Below are 14,183 nucleotides of genomic sequence, written 5' to 3' on the forward strand. Positions count from 1 at the left end.
GGGTGCTCAGATTCGTTCTGTCTCCAGGGCTCGCGTTTTGGTAAAGCTGAACTTACCCCTGGATCCATTCTCGTGATCGCCAATTACCCGCTCTTGATTTTCATTAGCCAATTTAATTTGCTACGTAATTCAAAATTGAAAAACTGACTGACACACAAAAGAAACCCCTTAAAAATCATTTGGTGGAAATGATGTCTTCGTGTCCATTAAAATTTGACACACAAAAGAAAGCCCTCAAAAATCTTTTTGTGGAAATGATGTCTTCGTGTCCATTAAAATTTGCGATGACAACTCTCCTTTGCTACTATCGAGGCGAGTAATTTGCGATCGTGAGAACGACGGGAGTTGATCCATGGGTTAGTGTAGGTTGACTGAAATGTGAGCTGTGCAGATGAAGAGGATGGCTTAGATTGTGTGATGGTGTTCCATGTTACTACAGCATAGGTTTGCTGGGCCCAGATTTAGGTCTAGGTCCTGCTGTCACCTATCTGGAATATTGCTGACTGTGGTGTAAAAGGATTTGCTCACTATTGGCCTTGTAACAGTAGCTACTGCTGTGACAACAGTACAGCTACTACTGCAGTACTGCTGCTGCTGCTACTACTGCTACTACTGCTGCGGCTATTGCTACTCCTACTCCTACTGCTACTGCTGCTGCTACTACTGTTACTGCTTCTGCTACTACTGTTACTGCTTCTGCTACTACTGCTGCTACACCTGCTACTACTGCTACTGCTGCTACTACTGTACTGCTACTGCTGGTCTTCAGCAAGCCATGCTTGCCATAAGAGGTGACTAACGGGATCGGGTAGTCAGGCTCGCTGACTTGGTTGATGCATGTCATCGTATCCAAATAGTGTAGATCAATGCTCATGATGTCAATCACTGGATTGTCTGGTCCACACTTGAATTTTACAGACCACCGTCCTATAGCTTGAATATTGCTGAGTGCGGCGTTAAACAACAAACAAACAAACTACTAATTTCTACCACTACTACTACTACTACTACTACTACTACTACTACTACTACTACTACTACTACCACTACTACTACTACTGCTACCTGTTGACCAGTGTGTTTCATTCCTCTGTGTGTGAGTGTTTGTTCTCATCTCTATTACTTGCTACAAGGACTTTCAATGATGACCTCATGTAAGTATTGTGCCACGCCCCTGCCACGCCCCTGTAGTGTCACACCCTTAGTGTTCCCACGGTCAGTCCAGTGTTGTAGCCATCAGCTGTTGTGCATGTAACTGTCGTGATGAGCTGATCTGTACTGCCACGCCCCTGCCACGCCCCTGTAGTGTCACACCCTTAGTGTTCCCACGGTCTTAGTGTTGTAGCCATCAGCTGTTATGCATGTAACTGTGTCATGATGAGCTGATCTGTACTGTCACTGAATCATGGTACCAGGTACAGCTGCACTACACCGCACGAGGGGCCCTAAGCTCAACTGTTAGTTGAATTATTTGTTATGAATGTTTCTGAGATGCTTTGCTAAACAATGAAACGAGCCTACAGTACTTCATCCCAGCGATGAAGTACACGTTTGAGCTATGTCACGGGTTGACACTGCTCAAATTACCTCCCTGTGGTCTAACATATCCTTGGTAACATTGTTCTATCATTCCTGTCAATCAAAATAGCGCATCCTCATCTGTAAGGCTGTCCATCAATTGCGATAGTATTCATGAACCCGTGAAGATCCGGTTTGAAGAGGTCTTCAGCAACTCATGCTTGTTGTAAAAAGTGACTCTGCTTGTCGTAAGAGGCGACTACTGTGATGGGGTGGTCAGGGTGAACTTGGTTGATGCATGTCATCATATCCCAATTGCATCGGTCGATGCTCATGATGTCACTCACTGGATTGTCTGGTCCACACTCGATTATTTACAGATCACTGTCATATAACTGGAATTGTGCCCCATTTCACCTCACCTTCAGTATGAGGCCACGGCAGTGTACACACAAAGTCACCGCATGGAGTATATCATTTGGCACGGCCTCATTTCCTTGCCTGACTGAAAATAAACTACTACTAGTAACTACTATAATGCACAATTGCCACGTATTGATGTAACCCAGTTGTAAGATTGCTTATTCAGTCAAATCTTGCTTATTCGGCCACTTGCATTTAAAAGACTTTCTGGATATCTGAATCCCTTGCTAACTGACTAGAGTTACCTCCCCTATCTGGACATAAAACACTCTTTGATATATTTATTCAATATCCAGGTATCTTGGATGGTAAATGACATTGTAAATGACGAGCCAATCAAATTCCTCTGCTTATTTTATGTGCAGATGCAAACAAGCTCCTAACAACTATACTTCCATTCCAGTGCTGTAATATGAGAGTGTAATATAGGTCTCGCTAATAGTAATAGTGCTTGCTTCGTAACGTTTTGTAAGTGGTGTCTTGACTGCTAATCTCATCTCAGACTTAAAACATCGCCTATGTATTCCTTGTATACTAGCTCATGCTTGCATACTACAAAAAAAAATATTAAGGATCACCCGCTTCTTTCATAATACATAATGTCATGTCATGACGGGGCCACAGGTGGCCCAGTTGTCTAAGGCGCAGCGATTCGTTGTGCAGAGTTGCGTCCCTTGGGCACGCCAAAAACCTATGATTGAGGGTTCGAATCCCGGTTCACCCCGATTATGTTTCTAGGTTTGTCAGCACCATACCCGTGCTCATGGGTTTCACCGAACTGGTAAACGTCTGAGACCTGCATCACTTCGGGCTTTCCTCCCACATTAAGCTTACACGCCGTGATATAACTGGAATACTGTTGAAACGGCGTTAAACCCAACTCACTCACTCACTCATGTCATGACAGATTAACTATAGTAATATGCAAAAAAGGGGGTGGTCCTCAGCTTTTTTTTAGTAGTATCTGTATAGAATCATGCTGTCTTTCCAATCTCATTAAGATCAGATCTTTTGCTCTGATAAGATTAGATTGATGTTTTACACATTCAAAAACAGTACACAAGTACTTCTTTAGTGGTACTCCCAGTCTCTTAAGTCAGATCTTAGTTCTTGCAACCGCTAAACAAAGATCTGAGGACATCCCATTATGGGTCATGTCAGACCGACCTTTCGCGAACTTTGACCGACCAATGGAATGATCGACAAGAAGTCGCCATTAGCCAATCAGAAGGCAGCTTAATCGAGCCTAATGGCATGAGTTTCAAACTGGCGACTACGCTTCGAAACATATTTTGACATATACTTGATTAAAGACTGAACAAAAAAACATTCTGGAATGGCTTTTAGATTGTCTAGACTGTATGAATAGAGTCATAAAGCCCATAACTGTCATTCGGAATACCCGGTATGTTTTTTTTTGAGGTTGCATGATAAAAAAATCACATTCCAACTGTCACTTTCATAACCTAATAAGCAATGCTCTGATTGGTCGGATTAAAGGTTGTTCTGACGTGACCCATAATGGGATGTCCTCAGATCTTTGTTTAGCGGCAGTGAGAACTAAGATCTGATTTGAATGAGATTGGTGGCACTCCCTTTCGGGTTCAGATGCCATGGTGATCATTAATGACAGAGCCTATGTAATGGTGGTGCCTTAATTATCTTTATTCGGAACTGGTTGTTGTTTAACTTTTGGAAAGTTCACCTGACACAACCTTCTATGAAGTCTTTATTTTTTCACGCAGAGAAATATCATGTCAGATTAAAAGATCTCATTCTAATGAAGATTGTCTATCTGTCTGTAATGTAACTCTTGTCTCAACATGATAGGGAATACATTTAAAAAAATGGTTTACAGAATTCATGTGAAAAGAATTTTGGTTGGGTGCAATAAAGAAAAATAATGAAAGTTTTATTCTGACAAGTAGGGCCGGCTAAAAGGTTGATAATTGGAATTAATGTCAATGAGAAAAATATCAACGATTATCGATATGACTTCTCAATATTGAAAACAATATATATATCAAAATTTGTGAAATTTTAATCAGTGAATCTGTAAACTTATTCATTAATAGAAAATGCCTGATTGATATTTTCTTTAGTGTCAGAATTTCTCAGGATTGAAAGGGATCCTTTGAAGAGATATTTATGTTTATTGAATATAAAGTACCCTCGCCTGTTGGCATGGCTATTCTGCCTATCATGTTGAGAATCATGCATCTTTAGTGGCCTGTACTGTTTGCATGTTGCATGTGGCTGGTATTAACTTCTTTATCTCTTTCCCTGAAGAGAGGCGAGCGACGGTAGAGGAGATGCGTGAGTAACCTCCCTTTTCTGATCCTCAGAGCTGTGTTAGAACTATACTTGCCAGTTATTTTGAAGGGTCAGTCAGAGAGTGATTAAAATATGTTGCTGCACTTGTGATGACTTAAAAAGCAGTACCTTATATACCTTATAAGAATGAAAACACATGACATTTACTGGTTAATAGAGGTGTCACGATAAATCAAAATATCCATATATTGCTATTGGTTGGCATTTAAAGTCAATAAATCGATTGTTAAATCAGTTTCCGATCAATAGTATAGATTTCAGTTAGGAATATCAATAGTTTCGATTGTATTTACGGTATCATGCGATTGAGTCACCGAAACACGCTCGCGAATGCAGCCGAGTAAGGAGTTAACTGCCCTTGATGCTTAGCAACCGATCTTTCTTAAGGTAAAATGGTGGAGGGTGAGTCAAGTGGAGTTTGTGATAAACTTGGGTGGAAAATCGAGTGTTTGGAAGTCTTATGGTTATCACATTCAAAGGAAACTTCAGTTCAAAGGTTTAATTCAACTCTAAAATCCATCTAAAAACTATCGATATTTATCGCAATAGTTGCTTGCAATAACAATAGTTATCGCAATAGTGATTTCCAGACCAATAGTCACCCCTACTGGTTAATATATGTTTCACAAATATAACTTGCTCTTTGTGTCCAAGTAGGTAAGTTGTTAATTTTATCTGTTTATCTTTTTAGTTATTGGGTTATTTCTGAACTGTTTAGAGTAGTAAAGGTCACTCAGGCATACCATATTTGCTGTAATAAGTGCCAGGGTACTTAGGAACTTTACTAAAGGAAGCACTTATTACAACCATACACAATGAGTTAAATTTGTTTTCAGAGATCGAGTGGTAAGGAACAAACTTAGTTTAGTTGAAACTGAAACTGTTTTTACAATAGTTTCTAGGCGATTTTATATCCTTTCTGCACTGTTTTCTGTCAAATAGTTTAATATACACAAAATAATATGGACTGTCATGTCAATTTTCAGTCTTAGAAGGGGTTACTTATAGGGAATATATAGAGACTGGACGAGATGTTTGTCAGGGGGCATATATTGGACTAGTGCCCTTAATACAGTGAATACGGTACTTGTATTTCTTCTATATGATGTATGAATTAAATTAGTAATAGTCAGTGTACAAAGCTACACACTGGGGTAACCTGAGTCCAACAAATAATCATTAGTTGTTCTTCTTTTGAGGAATATTACTATCGCTGATTGACCCTTCAAGATGCATAGGTCTTGTTCCTGTTCATCATGTCTGAAGTTCATCACAAATGTATTTGGTTTAATTTCTAATATTTCAAAGTCTTGCACACTGGGTTAGACAGATCATTTCCACTCTTCTTTTACCCAAGCGGTTGTGATCTGTTATGGAATCAGTTGTGTTGAAGCGGTGATTATGTTGGTTCTCATTCAGCTCTTGTTTGTGCGCACTTACTCCATATGATAATATTCATAATACCGTATTCGACGTGATAAGTGCCCAAGCGCTCTCAAACTTAGAAACAGGGGGCTCTTATTAGAATATTATTTTGGTGAAAAAAACAGATCGTAAATTTCATGGTTTATGCTGACAGCGTGAGATGTTTATATACGACAGATATATTTTTCAAGAATTTAATTGCCCATAATTAAGGGTGCATATAACACATGAGTGCGTAGTATACACAAATAATAAGTCTTGTGTACATTGATTAGTTGGAAGGTTTGCTAATTCGGATTGTTCACTAGCCAATATATATGCAAATATCGCCGTAGGCGCTTATTAGAGTGGGGTGCTTATTACGTCGAATACGGTAACTCCCTTTATGTAGCGCTATATTTCCACACCAGACAGGGGCAAGCTAGAAGTGCTACATTATTACAATCAATGGATCAGTATGTGTTCGACTTTCACTCTCAGAACCTGAAGAGTTTATGATCTAGTTGGGCTTTATCGGGTAGATGAATAAGGACCTAACTACCTGTTTATGAAAACCCAACCCAGACCTTTCATAGGTTAAATGCCACAGTGGATATTTCAAAGTCTCTTCTTGGCATCGTCTTAGTCAAAATGCGTCCAGACGCTGAACCATTTCTCTTCCATGTCTGCAACAAGCAGGTTAGAGAAGTGAAGATGTGAGTTATCTCCCCTCCTTGATCCTCCTTTTCTGGGGGGTGGGGGGGGGTGGGGGGATGGGGTAACCTTGTGGTTAAAGCGTTTGCTCGTCACTCCGAAGACCTGGGTTCGATTCCCCACATGGGTACAATGTGTGAACCCCATTTCTGGTGTCCCCCGCCCGTGATATTGCTGGAATATTGCTGAAAGCGGCGTAAAACCATACTCACTCACTCACTCCTTTTCTTGGTAATACAGGTCCCCTAGCCTTGTATTACTGAATTCTGGCCCATACTTTTAAAATTGACATCAATCCGAGTCTGTGCTGTAATCTATTGATCTATTCTGTTTGCTGTGTGAACAAACAGCTTTCAACTGATACACTGACCTTTTGATGTTGATTTGTCAGAACATTTAATCAAATTTCAACTCAAACACTGTTGTTGGACCCCTGACATCCACGACTAATACTTAGTTTCTTTCATTGTTCTCTTTCCTCCTGGAGAGTTTCACTTTCGGTGTTGTTGTTTGGTTGTGCTGTATACGGATGTAGAATGAGGCGGGAGTATGACATGGGAGTGGGTGTTGTGTGTCTCAGTGATGGAGAACAAAATGCTTTCTACTTTTCCTCTGTCAGGGCTCGAAGTGGCAGTAGTATACTGCAACATCCCCAATCACCCATCCTCCAGATGCCCCTAAAGTGTCTTTGTATCATTGTCATCTTGTATTATGCTACTGCACCCACTATTACCCACCCCTCTAGACCCTCATAAATTGTCCTCTGTTATATCCTGACATAATAGTATTAAACTGCATCACCACCCATCCAGATCTTTCTAAAGTGTCCTCTGTCATATACTAGCCTTAATCAGTATTATACTGCAACACCTGCACCCACCCCTCCAGACCCTCCTAAAGTGTCCATTGTTACAATATAACCAGCCTTTGTATTGTTCTGCCATACCCTCCCCTCCAAACCCTCTGATATATCCTCAATTAGTGTATTATTAAAACACAATCACCCACCCCTGCAGACCCTCCTATGGTACTAAAAATAGAATGTACCATGATACATTTTCCTTAACTAATATTCCAATTAATTGTTACACATGTTCACAATGTACGGAAATCCGTATTAGCACAGTGGTCTGATATCGTCACCCCTTGTCTCCAGTTAATGATAATCAATGTATTCTTATTGGTGTCAACGACTTTGTGTCAACAAGGTTTCAGTGAAGCTAGATTATTAAATCCCATTTTCAAGAGGTGTCAACTTTGAAATTTATGTAGCAGATGCATGACTTTTAACTTGGGGCCAGGGGGGGCACACTCATCTAAGGCGCCACAAATCGGCATGCAGAGATGCATCCCCTAGGATTTGAATCCCAGATGCAACTGATTATGTTTCTAGGTCCGTCAGTACCATACTCATGATTATCACTCCAGGTTTTCCTCCCATGTCAAGCTGATACCCAGTGACATACCATATTTACTCTAATACTTGCCGGGTCTCTAATAGGCACCAGCCTTCAATAAGCGGTTCATACAAAGCAGCGTACAACACAATAAGTGGCAGTATTCTGTATCAAGAGCATAAAATTCTATTGTATGTAACACCGTATTAGAAATATTGAGCGCCTGTTTAAGTTTGTTCAAAGAAAAATCCCAGGGTGCTTATTAGAGGAAATACGGTAACTGAAATACTTTTCAAAGAGGCGTTAAACTCATTGATTCACTCTTTATTGCCGAGCTACATGTGACTTGTTGCTGCCTGCAGGACGTCTTCATATCGGGGGGAGGAGGTGCTTGTGTACGGACCAATCAACAGAGAGCCGGAAGAGAAGGTGCCAGGTGCCAAGCGGGAAGGAGGCATTCGCAAATTGTAAGTTGAATATCTCTAAAAGTTCGACCTTGACCATTTCAAACAAATGTCACTATGACAAATAGGTGTATGAATTTTGAGCATTTTGTTGGTAACTCCTCTTTGCATGACATGTTTGCAGTATGTTTTTTTCGCCTTGCACTTTACTATAGACGTAGATAAGATATGATGATAGCTAGTATTTCCATTCCAATGCTGACATCCTATAAACTGTTATACACACTGATGGGTCCGGAAGGGAGGAGCAGGGTTGAACGCTCCCTCCTTATATTTTCTTCAAAAGGTCAGACAATTTTTTGTTCTTGTATTATGGATTTGTCTAAATGAATTTTGCTTGATTTTTTTTCTTTCTTTTTTTTTTTAACTATTATACCGCCATCATTAAAATGTTGATCGGTTTCTCAATGAAAGGGATGTCTTCTGCAATGGACACTTGCCATTAGCAGACGTGTGAATACATTTCAATGGACGACTGCTGTGTCTCTACCCATCAAATCACTTCTTGTTGATTACTGTTGTATGTACATTTGTACATCACTGGAAATGGCGGCAGTTTTGGGAATCTGTTGCTTAGGGCGTTTCTAGGGCGGTCTACAAAGAACATTAGCGTAACGTTCACTAAACAGAACAGCTGTCTACCTAGGAAACAGCTGAAATGAAGCTTACTGACACAGATGGGGATTTGTCATTGAATGTCATGACCACATGGCCCATCTGGTCTGATTTACGGCTTCTTCTTTTTTATCCTTCTTCGAAACATGTAGGAAATATTTACAACACCCCCAAAGATCTTGATTCATGATGTCTTTATTTTATTTTTAGTTTCCTTCTTCAAAATTTTGGTCCAAAGAATCTGTGATACAAGAAAAAAAACTTGTCTGCCCTTCATATGCCAAACATGCCAAAGGTGAAAAAGCAACATATAACCAAAACTAATGGTGATGTGTTTTCAACACGAGACTACCAAACAAATTATTTGTTTATTATTTCCTTTCGTGGAGCATGATGTCAAGTGCACAGCCATCTTTTCCAAAGCCAGTATTCAGGCTGGAACAGTACCAGGAGATCACATGACCACATGCTACTATTGGAGTAGTATTACTGTGAATAAATTCAGAACCATATTAACTCATTTTCGGCTTAATTCTCACAATTTAGAAATTAAATGTGATGACATTATAATATTCCTCGTGAATTTAGAAAATGTTAAGTTTGTTACTTAAACCATATTGAAAATGAATATCACTTTTTGTTAATTTGTCCAGCTTTTAGCCATCTTAGGCAAAGTTGCATAGAATCTAAATTTTACATCTTTCCAAATATTCTAGAGTTTAATACACTACTGTCATCGCAAGACCCTATTATCAATATGAATACAGCAAAGTACTTGTTTTATGCCAATGCTGTAAGAACACAAATACTCCAACATGCATAATATGCAATTATGTTAAAACTCACTCAGCTTTTGTTTTAAAAAAGCAAGGAAATGTATTACATCTTATACTGTTTGCACCTAAATTGTATTTCGTCTGTACTAAAAGGCCTACAAGTAATGAATAAAGTGAAGTAAATAAAAAAAATCACATATCTTGTATGGGTTTAGTCACCAAGACTCTGGTAGGGAGATAAAATACTACGTTGGCTGAAACACATGTTATTAAAAACAATCAATTGCATGTTACTGTACAAACTAGGCATGTTGAACAAAAATATGTTGTGTTAAAAATGACTCATCGTAAATAGAAATAGCAGTATTTTGAAAATTGCATCAAATAAGATTACCATGCAGTTTTTAATAAAGACCTGATATTTAGGCCCAAGGCCGCAGCCTTAAAATTTTCTGAATTCATGTCAATGTATGTCACTAATGACTAATGTTTAGCTTTGTAGAGGTTGCCTGTATTTCACTGATAACAGGACCAATAAGTAGGAAGTGGTTTTAATGCTTAGTTTTATCTTATTGCAACAAATACAACATAAGAAAACAATGTTAAAATACCTCTGAGTATATATAGCTGTTATATAACAGTACTATGTACATCTAGCACCTGTAAACAGTCTGTTATCTCCCATGACTCATCTTCATTTGTTAACACCTTGTTTTTGCCGAGTGACATTTTGAATGTGGCCTTCATTATTGACTGCCCTGCAGAACACACTAATACTGGTCTGTCTGACTCACAGTAACAATAGCAAAACAAACATTATTTGCTTTCGTAAAAATGGTGACCCTAAATAATGTCATTAATGTCATATGGGATTCCTTGAAATTCAGAAAATAAATTAGGACATGCCAAGAACAAGAAGACAGTCTTGTGTATATTGGGTTGAGTCTAGGCCGCATTTGACAAAGCCCTATGACTCTCAAAGTCCATGTTAAACTATGGGAGTTAACATTGTCTTAGCACTAAGATTGCATTGTGGAACGCGCCTGTAATTCAACAATGCAGTCCTGGTCCTATGACTCTCAAAGTCTATGTTAAACTATGGGAGTTATGATCATCTTATCACTAAGATCACTTTGTGGAACAGGACCCACTTGCACAAAGCGATCTTAGCGCTAAGATGATCATAACTCCCATACTTTAACATAGGCTTACAATAGTCTTAGCGCTAAGATCGCTTTGTGCAAGTGGGCCCGGGTGCTCAAGCCCAGTTTTATAAAGCAATGTGAGCCCTACGACTGTCATAAGTCTATGTTAAACTACGAGAGTTATGATTGTCTTAACACTAGGATTACGTTGGGGAACTGGGGCCTTCAATTCCACACTTCCATGTAATTTCTATGTGTTTGAAAGTGTATTTTAAAAATCAAACTATGGGAGGTAAGTTCTTAGCCCTAAGATCGCGTTAAGAAACCGTCCTTTCGCTCCATTCCACAAAACAATCTTATGCTTACGACTGTCGTAAGAATGAGACTGATGATAGGTTTAGAGCTAAGATCATGGAACGGAGCTCTGGCCCTTATCTGACCTGTTGCCAGGGTGACCTTTGCTTGCGTTGTGACCTTCATCAGCTGCTGGCGTGGTGTCTCAAGTTGATGTGGATGAGGTCGGCTGATATGACGTACAGTCTACTCATAGTCTACTCACCGTGACAATATAGCAGTTAGGCCACACTTTTTTCGTTTTATTCCAGCCTTTCTACACAAAGTCGGTCAAAATATAAATGAATAGCCATGTCAATCATTTATTAATACATATAAAAGTCATTCTGGAGTTAAAACTGCAGCTGGCGTCTTGAATCACTGATAGTGATGTAGACATGGAATGAATATATAACATTTATGTTGTATAAGAGGGTCTATATTACTAGTGGGAGACTGTATTGTATGTGTTATATTTTTTCTTTTTCTGCTTTTCAATAGGGGAGGTGGGCCTGTGAAATGAAAAATAAAAAATGTGTGGCCTTAATTAAAACAAAAATTAAATGGAGATAATTTTTTAGTAATGTAAATGATGACAAAGTATCAGTTTTTATAGTTTGAATCATTTTATTGAATATATTTGTTACAAGAAATTTTTTATGTACAGTCTGTCTGTAGATTGCGCTATTACTATATACTACTGAATCTGTTAATCTGTCATGCCATGAAAGAATTGAGTGTTCTTTTACTTCTTTTGAGTAGTAAATAAAACAAAAGAAGTTAAAGAAGATCATCATGTTTTTATGTGACTGAAGTTAATATGGCCTGACCTGACAGATTAACTGTGTCATAAGAAAAAAAAGGGTGTAATTTAACTTCTGTTTTAGTCAAACAGAGAACTTCAGTTGAATTTTGATAGTTGCTGCCAAGTAGATTTCAGGCACAATAGTACAATAATATTGGTTCACTAATACTGGCTAACAAGAATAATTTCTTTTTTTATAGTTCAAACAGTTTGAAATGTTAATTAATATGCAATTAATAGGACATAATATTTACTGGCCCAAATGAGATGATAGTGTAGTATGTACATGGTGTACATATGCTCATGATATCAATCACTGGATTGTCTCGAGACTCGATTATTTACAGACCGCTGTCATATAGCTGGAATATTGCTGAGTGCGGCGGTAAACAACAAAACAACAACCAACAGCATAACTGTGACTCTGAAATGATATGAAAAGAGTAAAAGTCTTATTTTCATCAAAAGTCACATTTTCCTGTCCTAAAATTACACAGAAAGTATGGTTTTCAGATTTCACTGGATGAGATATACATCATATTTGACCAAAAGCATTATAGACTTTATATATTTAGTAGTCAGTGACTAATATTTTCTCCATAAGATGCTTCATGAATGGTTTGCTCTTGAAAGTTTAAATGTGTGCACCTTTTATTTCTTGTCAGAGTTTTACAGTTCAAACACCTATATATTAAATATCATTTTGCACTGATACCCTAATATAATCTCATTACAATCATTATATGCACATGTATCTGTTCATTTATGCCCACTGTTGGGATCATTGCATGTTGAATAGGACATGAATTGCCTCCATTGCCAGTTTCAGTTATTTTCTTGTGGTAATCTGTATATATTCCATATGAGTTGTCTCCCTTTCCACAAGTCATATCTTCTGGTCTATCAGTGCTAGTTAAGTCCCAGTGTTCTGTTGTGTAAGTCTCACTCTGGTCTGTGTTTGTCGTGCATTTTGAAATTGTGATAGTTATCATCGTCATATAACCTTTGTCCGTAATGTTTGATAGATGGCGGGTGGTGTGGTTATATGTTTTTATCACATGTATGTTTCTATTGTTGGCATCGTGACAAGGGTTTGATTGATTTAAGTTGTCCAGATTAGAGATGACATCATGATGTTCTGACTAACAATGTTTGTGTCATATTGTGTCTGGCTCTAAATATACAACTCAAAAGAAGTTAAAGACGACCGATTTTGTTCATATTACTATAGTTAATCTGTCATGCATGAAATAATCGGGTGTTCTTTAACTTCTTTTGAGTAGTATATATAAAACAAGCATTACAGGTCAGTTTCAATATATTTCAATCTGTGATGTGTAACAAATTAAAAATTCTGTATTCATTCCTCTCTCGTGTTGACGCTTCCTTCATCACAAAGGAACACCAGGGAACTAGATACATGTGTATGGCCCTGTCTGAGTCAATCTATATTCATCATATCACAACTAGTGTTGTTTAAGTAGTTTCCTGATAATTAGAACATTTTCTAGGCCCTTAAATCCCGTTGATATTCGGGGTTAAAATTTGTCCCCAGGCACTTATGTTGGTCATTAGAGTGGATCGGGTGATCAGGCCTGGGGACTTGGTTCTTGTGTGTCGTGGATCTTATCTTGTACAATCAATCACTGGATTGTCTGATCAAGACACAATTATTTACAGGCAGCCATCATGTAGCTGGAATATTGCTGAGTGCGGCGTTACACAATTAGAAGTCCGTGAAAGTCGACACTGTTGGCTCGGTCCCATGACCTTCCCTGTAATGTCTCTAATAGTCACAATGATGAAAGATGAGGTAGTACTATAGGATGTGGTATATACTGCTCAACTCCTGATAAGGATACTATGCTAGCTCACATGCTTACGAAAGTCAGGAGACACATACAGTGATCCCTCGCTAAAACGCTACCTTCGGGGTCCAAATAATTGATGAGCGTTATAGATGATCAGCGGTTTAATGAAGGTCGAGTCGTTGGTGGTAGATGATCAACCAAATAGTACATGCTCTGCCTACGTAACATAATCTATGTTGCAGGTTTCAGAGTTTCAAAAAAAGATTAGAATAGAAGTTATTTATGATTCATAGTCTGACAGTGTAAAAAAAAAGATTTATCGAGTATTTTTATATGCGCTTTCAAAAAAACCCAAACACGTCGTATCCCTTCAGCAAATTCAGGTGAATAACAGGTATAACAAACTTGGTCAATAAAAGTATGAAATTTGATATAAAACATCAC

General features: G+C 38.4%; 1 protein-coding gene across 7 annotated transcripts in view; it reads left to right on the top strand.

Moving 5' to 3' along the window:
- Positions 1 to 14,183, top strand: part of LOC124133363 (RILP-like protein 1) — a 43,058-nt gene that overhangs the window by 18,976 nt on the left and 9,899 nt on the right. For 2 of the 7 annotated variants that reach the window (XM_046497741.2, XM_046497739.2), the window contains exons 6-8: positions 1,134 to 1,154; positions 4,231 to 4,257; positions 8,153 to 8,257. In XM_046497741.2, coding sequence (XP_046353697.2) covers positions 1,134 to 1,154; positions 4,231 to 4,257; positions 8,153 to 8,257 — 153 coding nt within the window. The remainder of the gene's footprint in view (positions 1 to 1,133; positions 1,155 to 4,230; positions 4,258 to 8,152; positions 8,258 to 14,183) is intronic. The other 5 variants (XM_048401160.1, XM_048401159.1, XM_046497744.2 and 2 more) reach the window with 3 other exon arrangements.

The sequence above is a fragment of the Haliotis rufescens genome, unplaced genomic scaffold (assembly GCF_023055435.1).
Source record: "Haliotis rufescens isolate VD_foot unplaced genomic scaffold, xgHalRufe1.0.p SCAF_21, whole genome shotgun sequence".
NCBI lineage: Eukaryota > Metazoa > Mollusca > Gastropoda > Lepetellida > Haliotidae > Haliotis > Haliotis rufescens.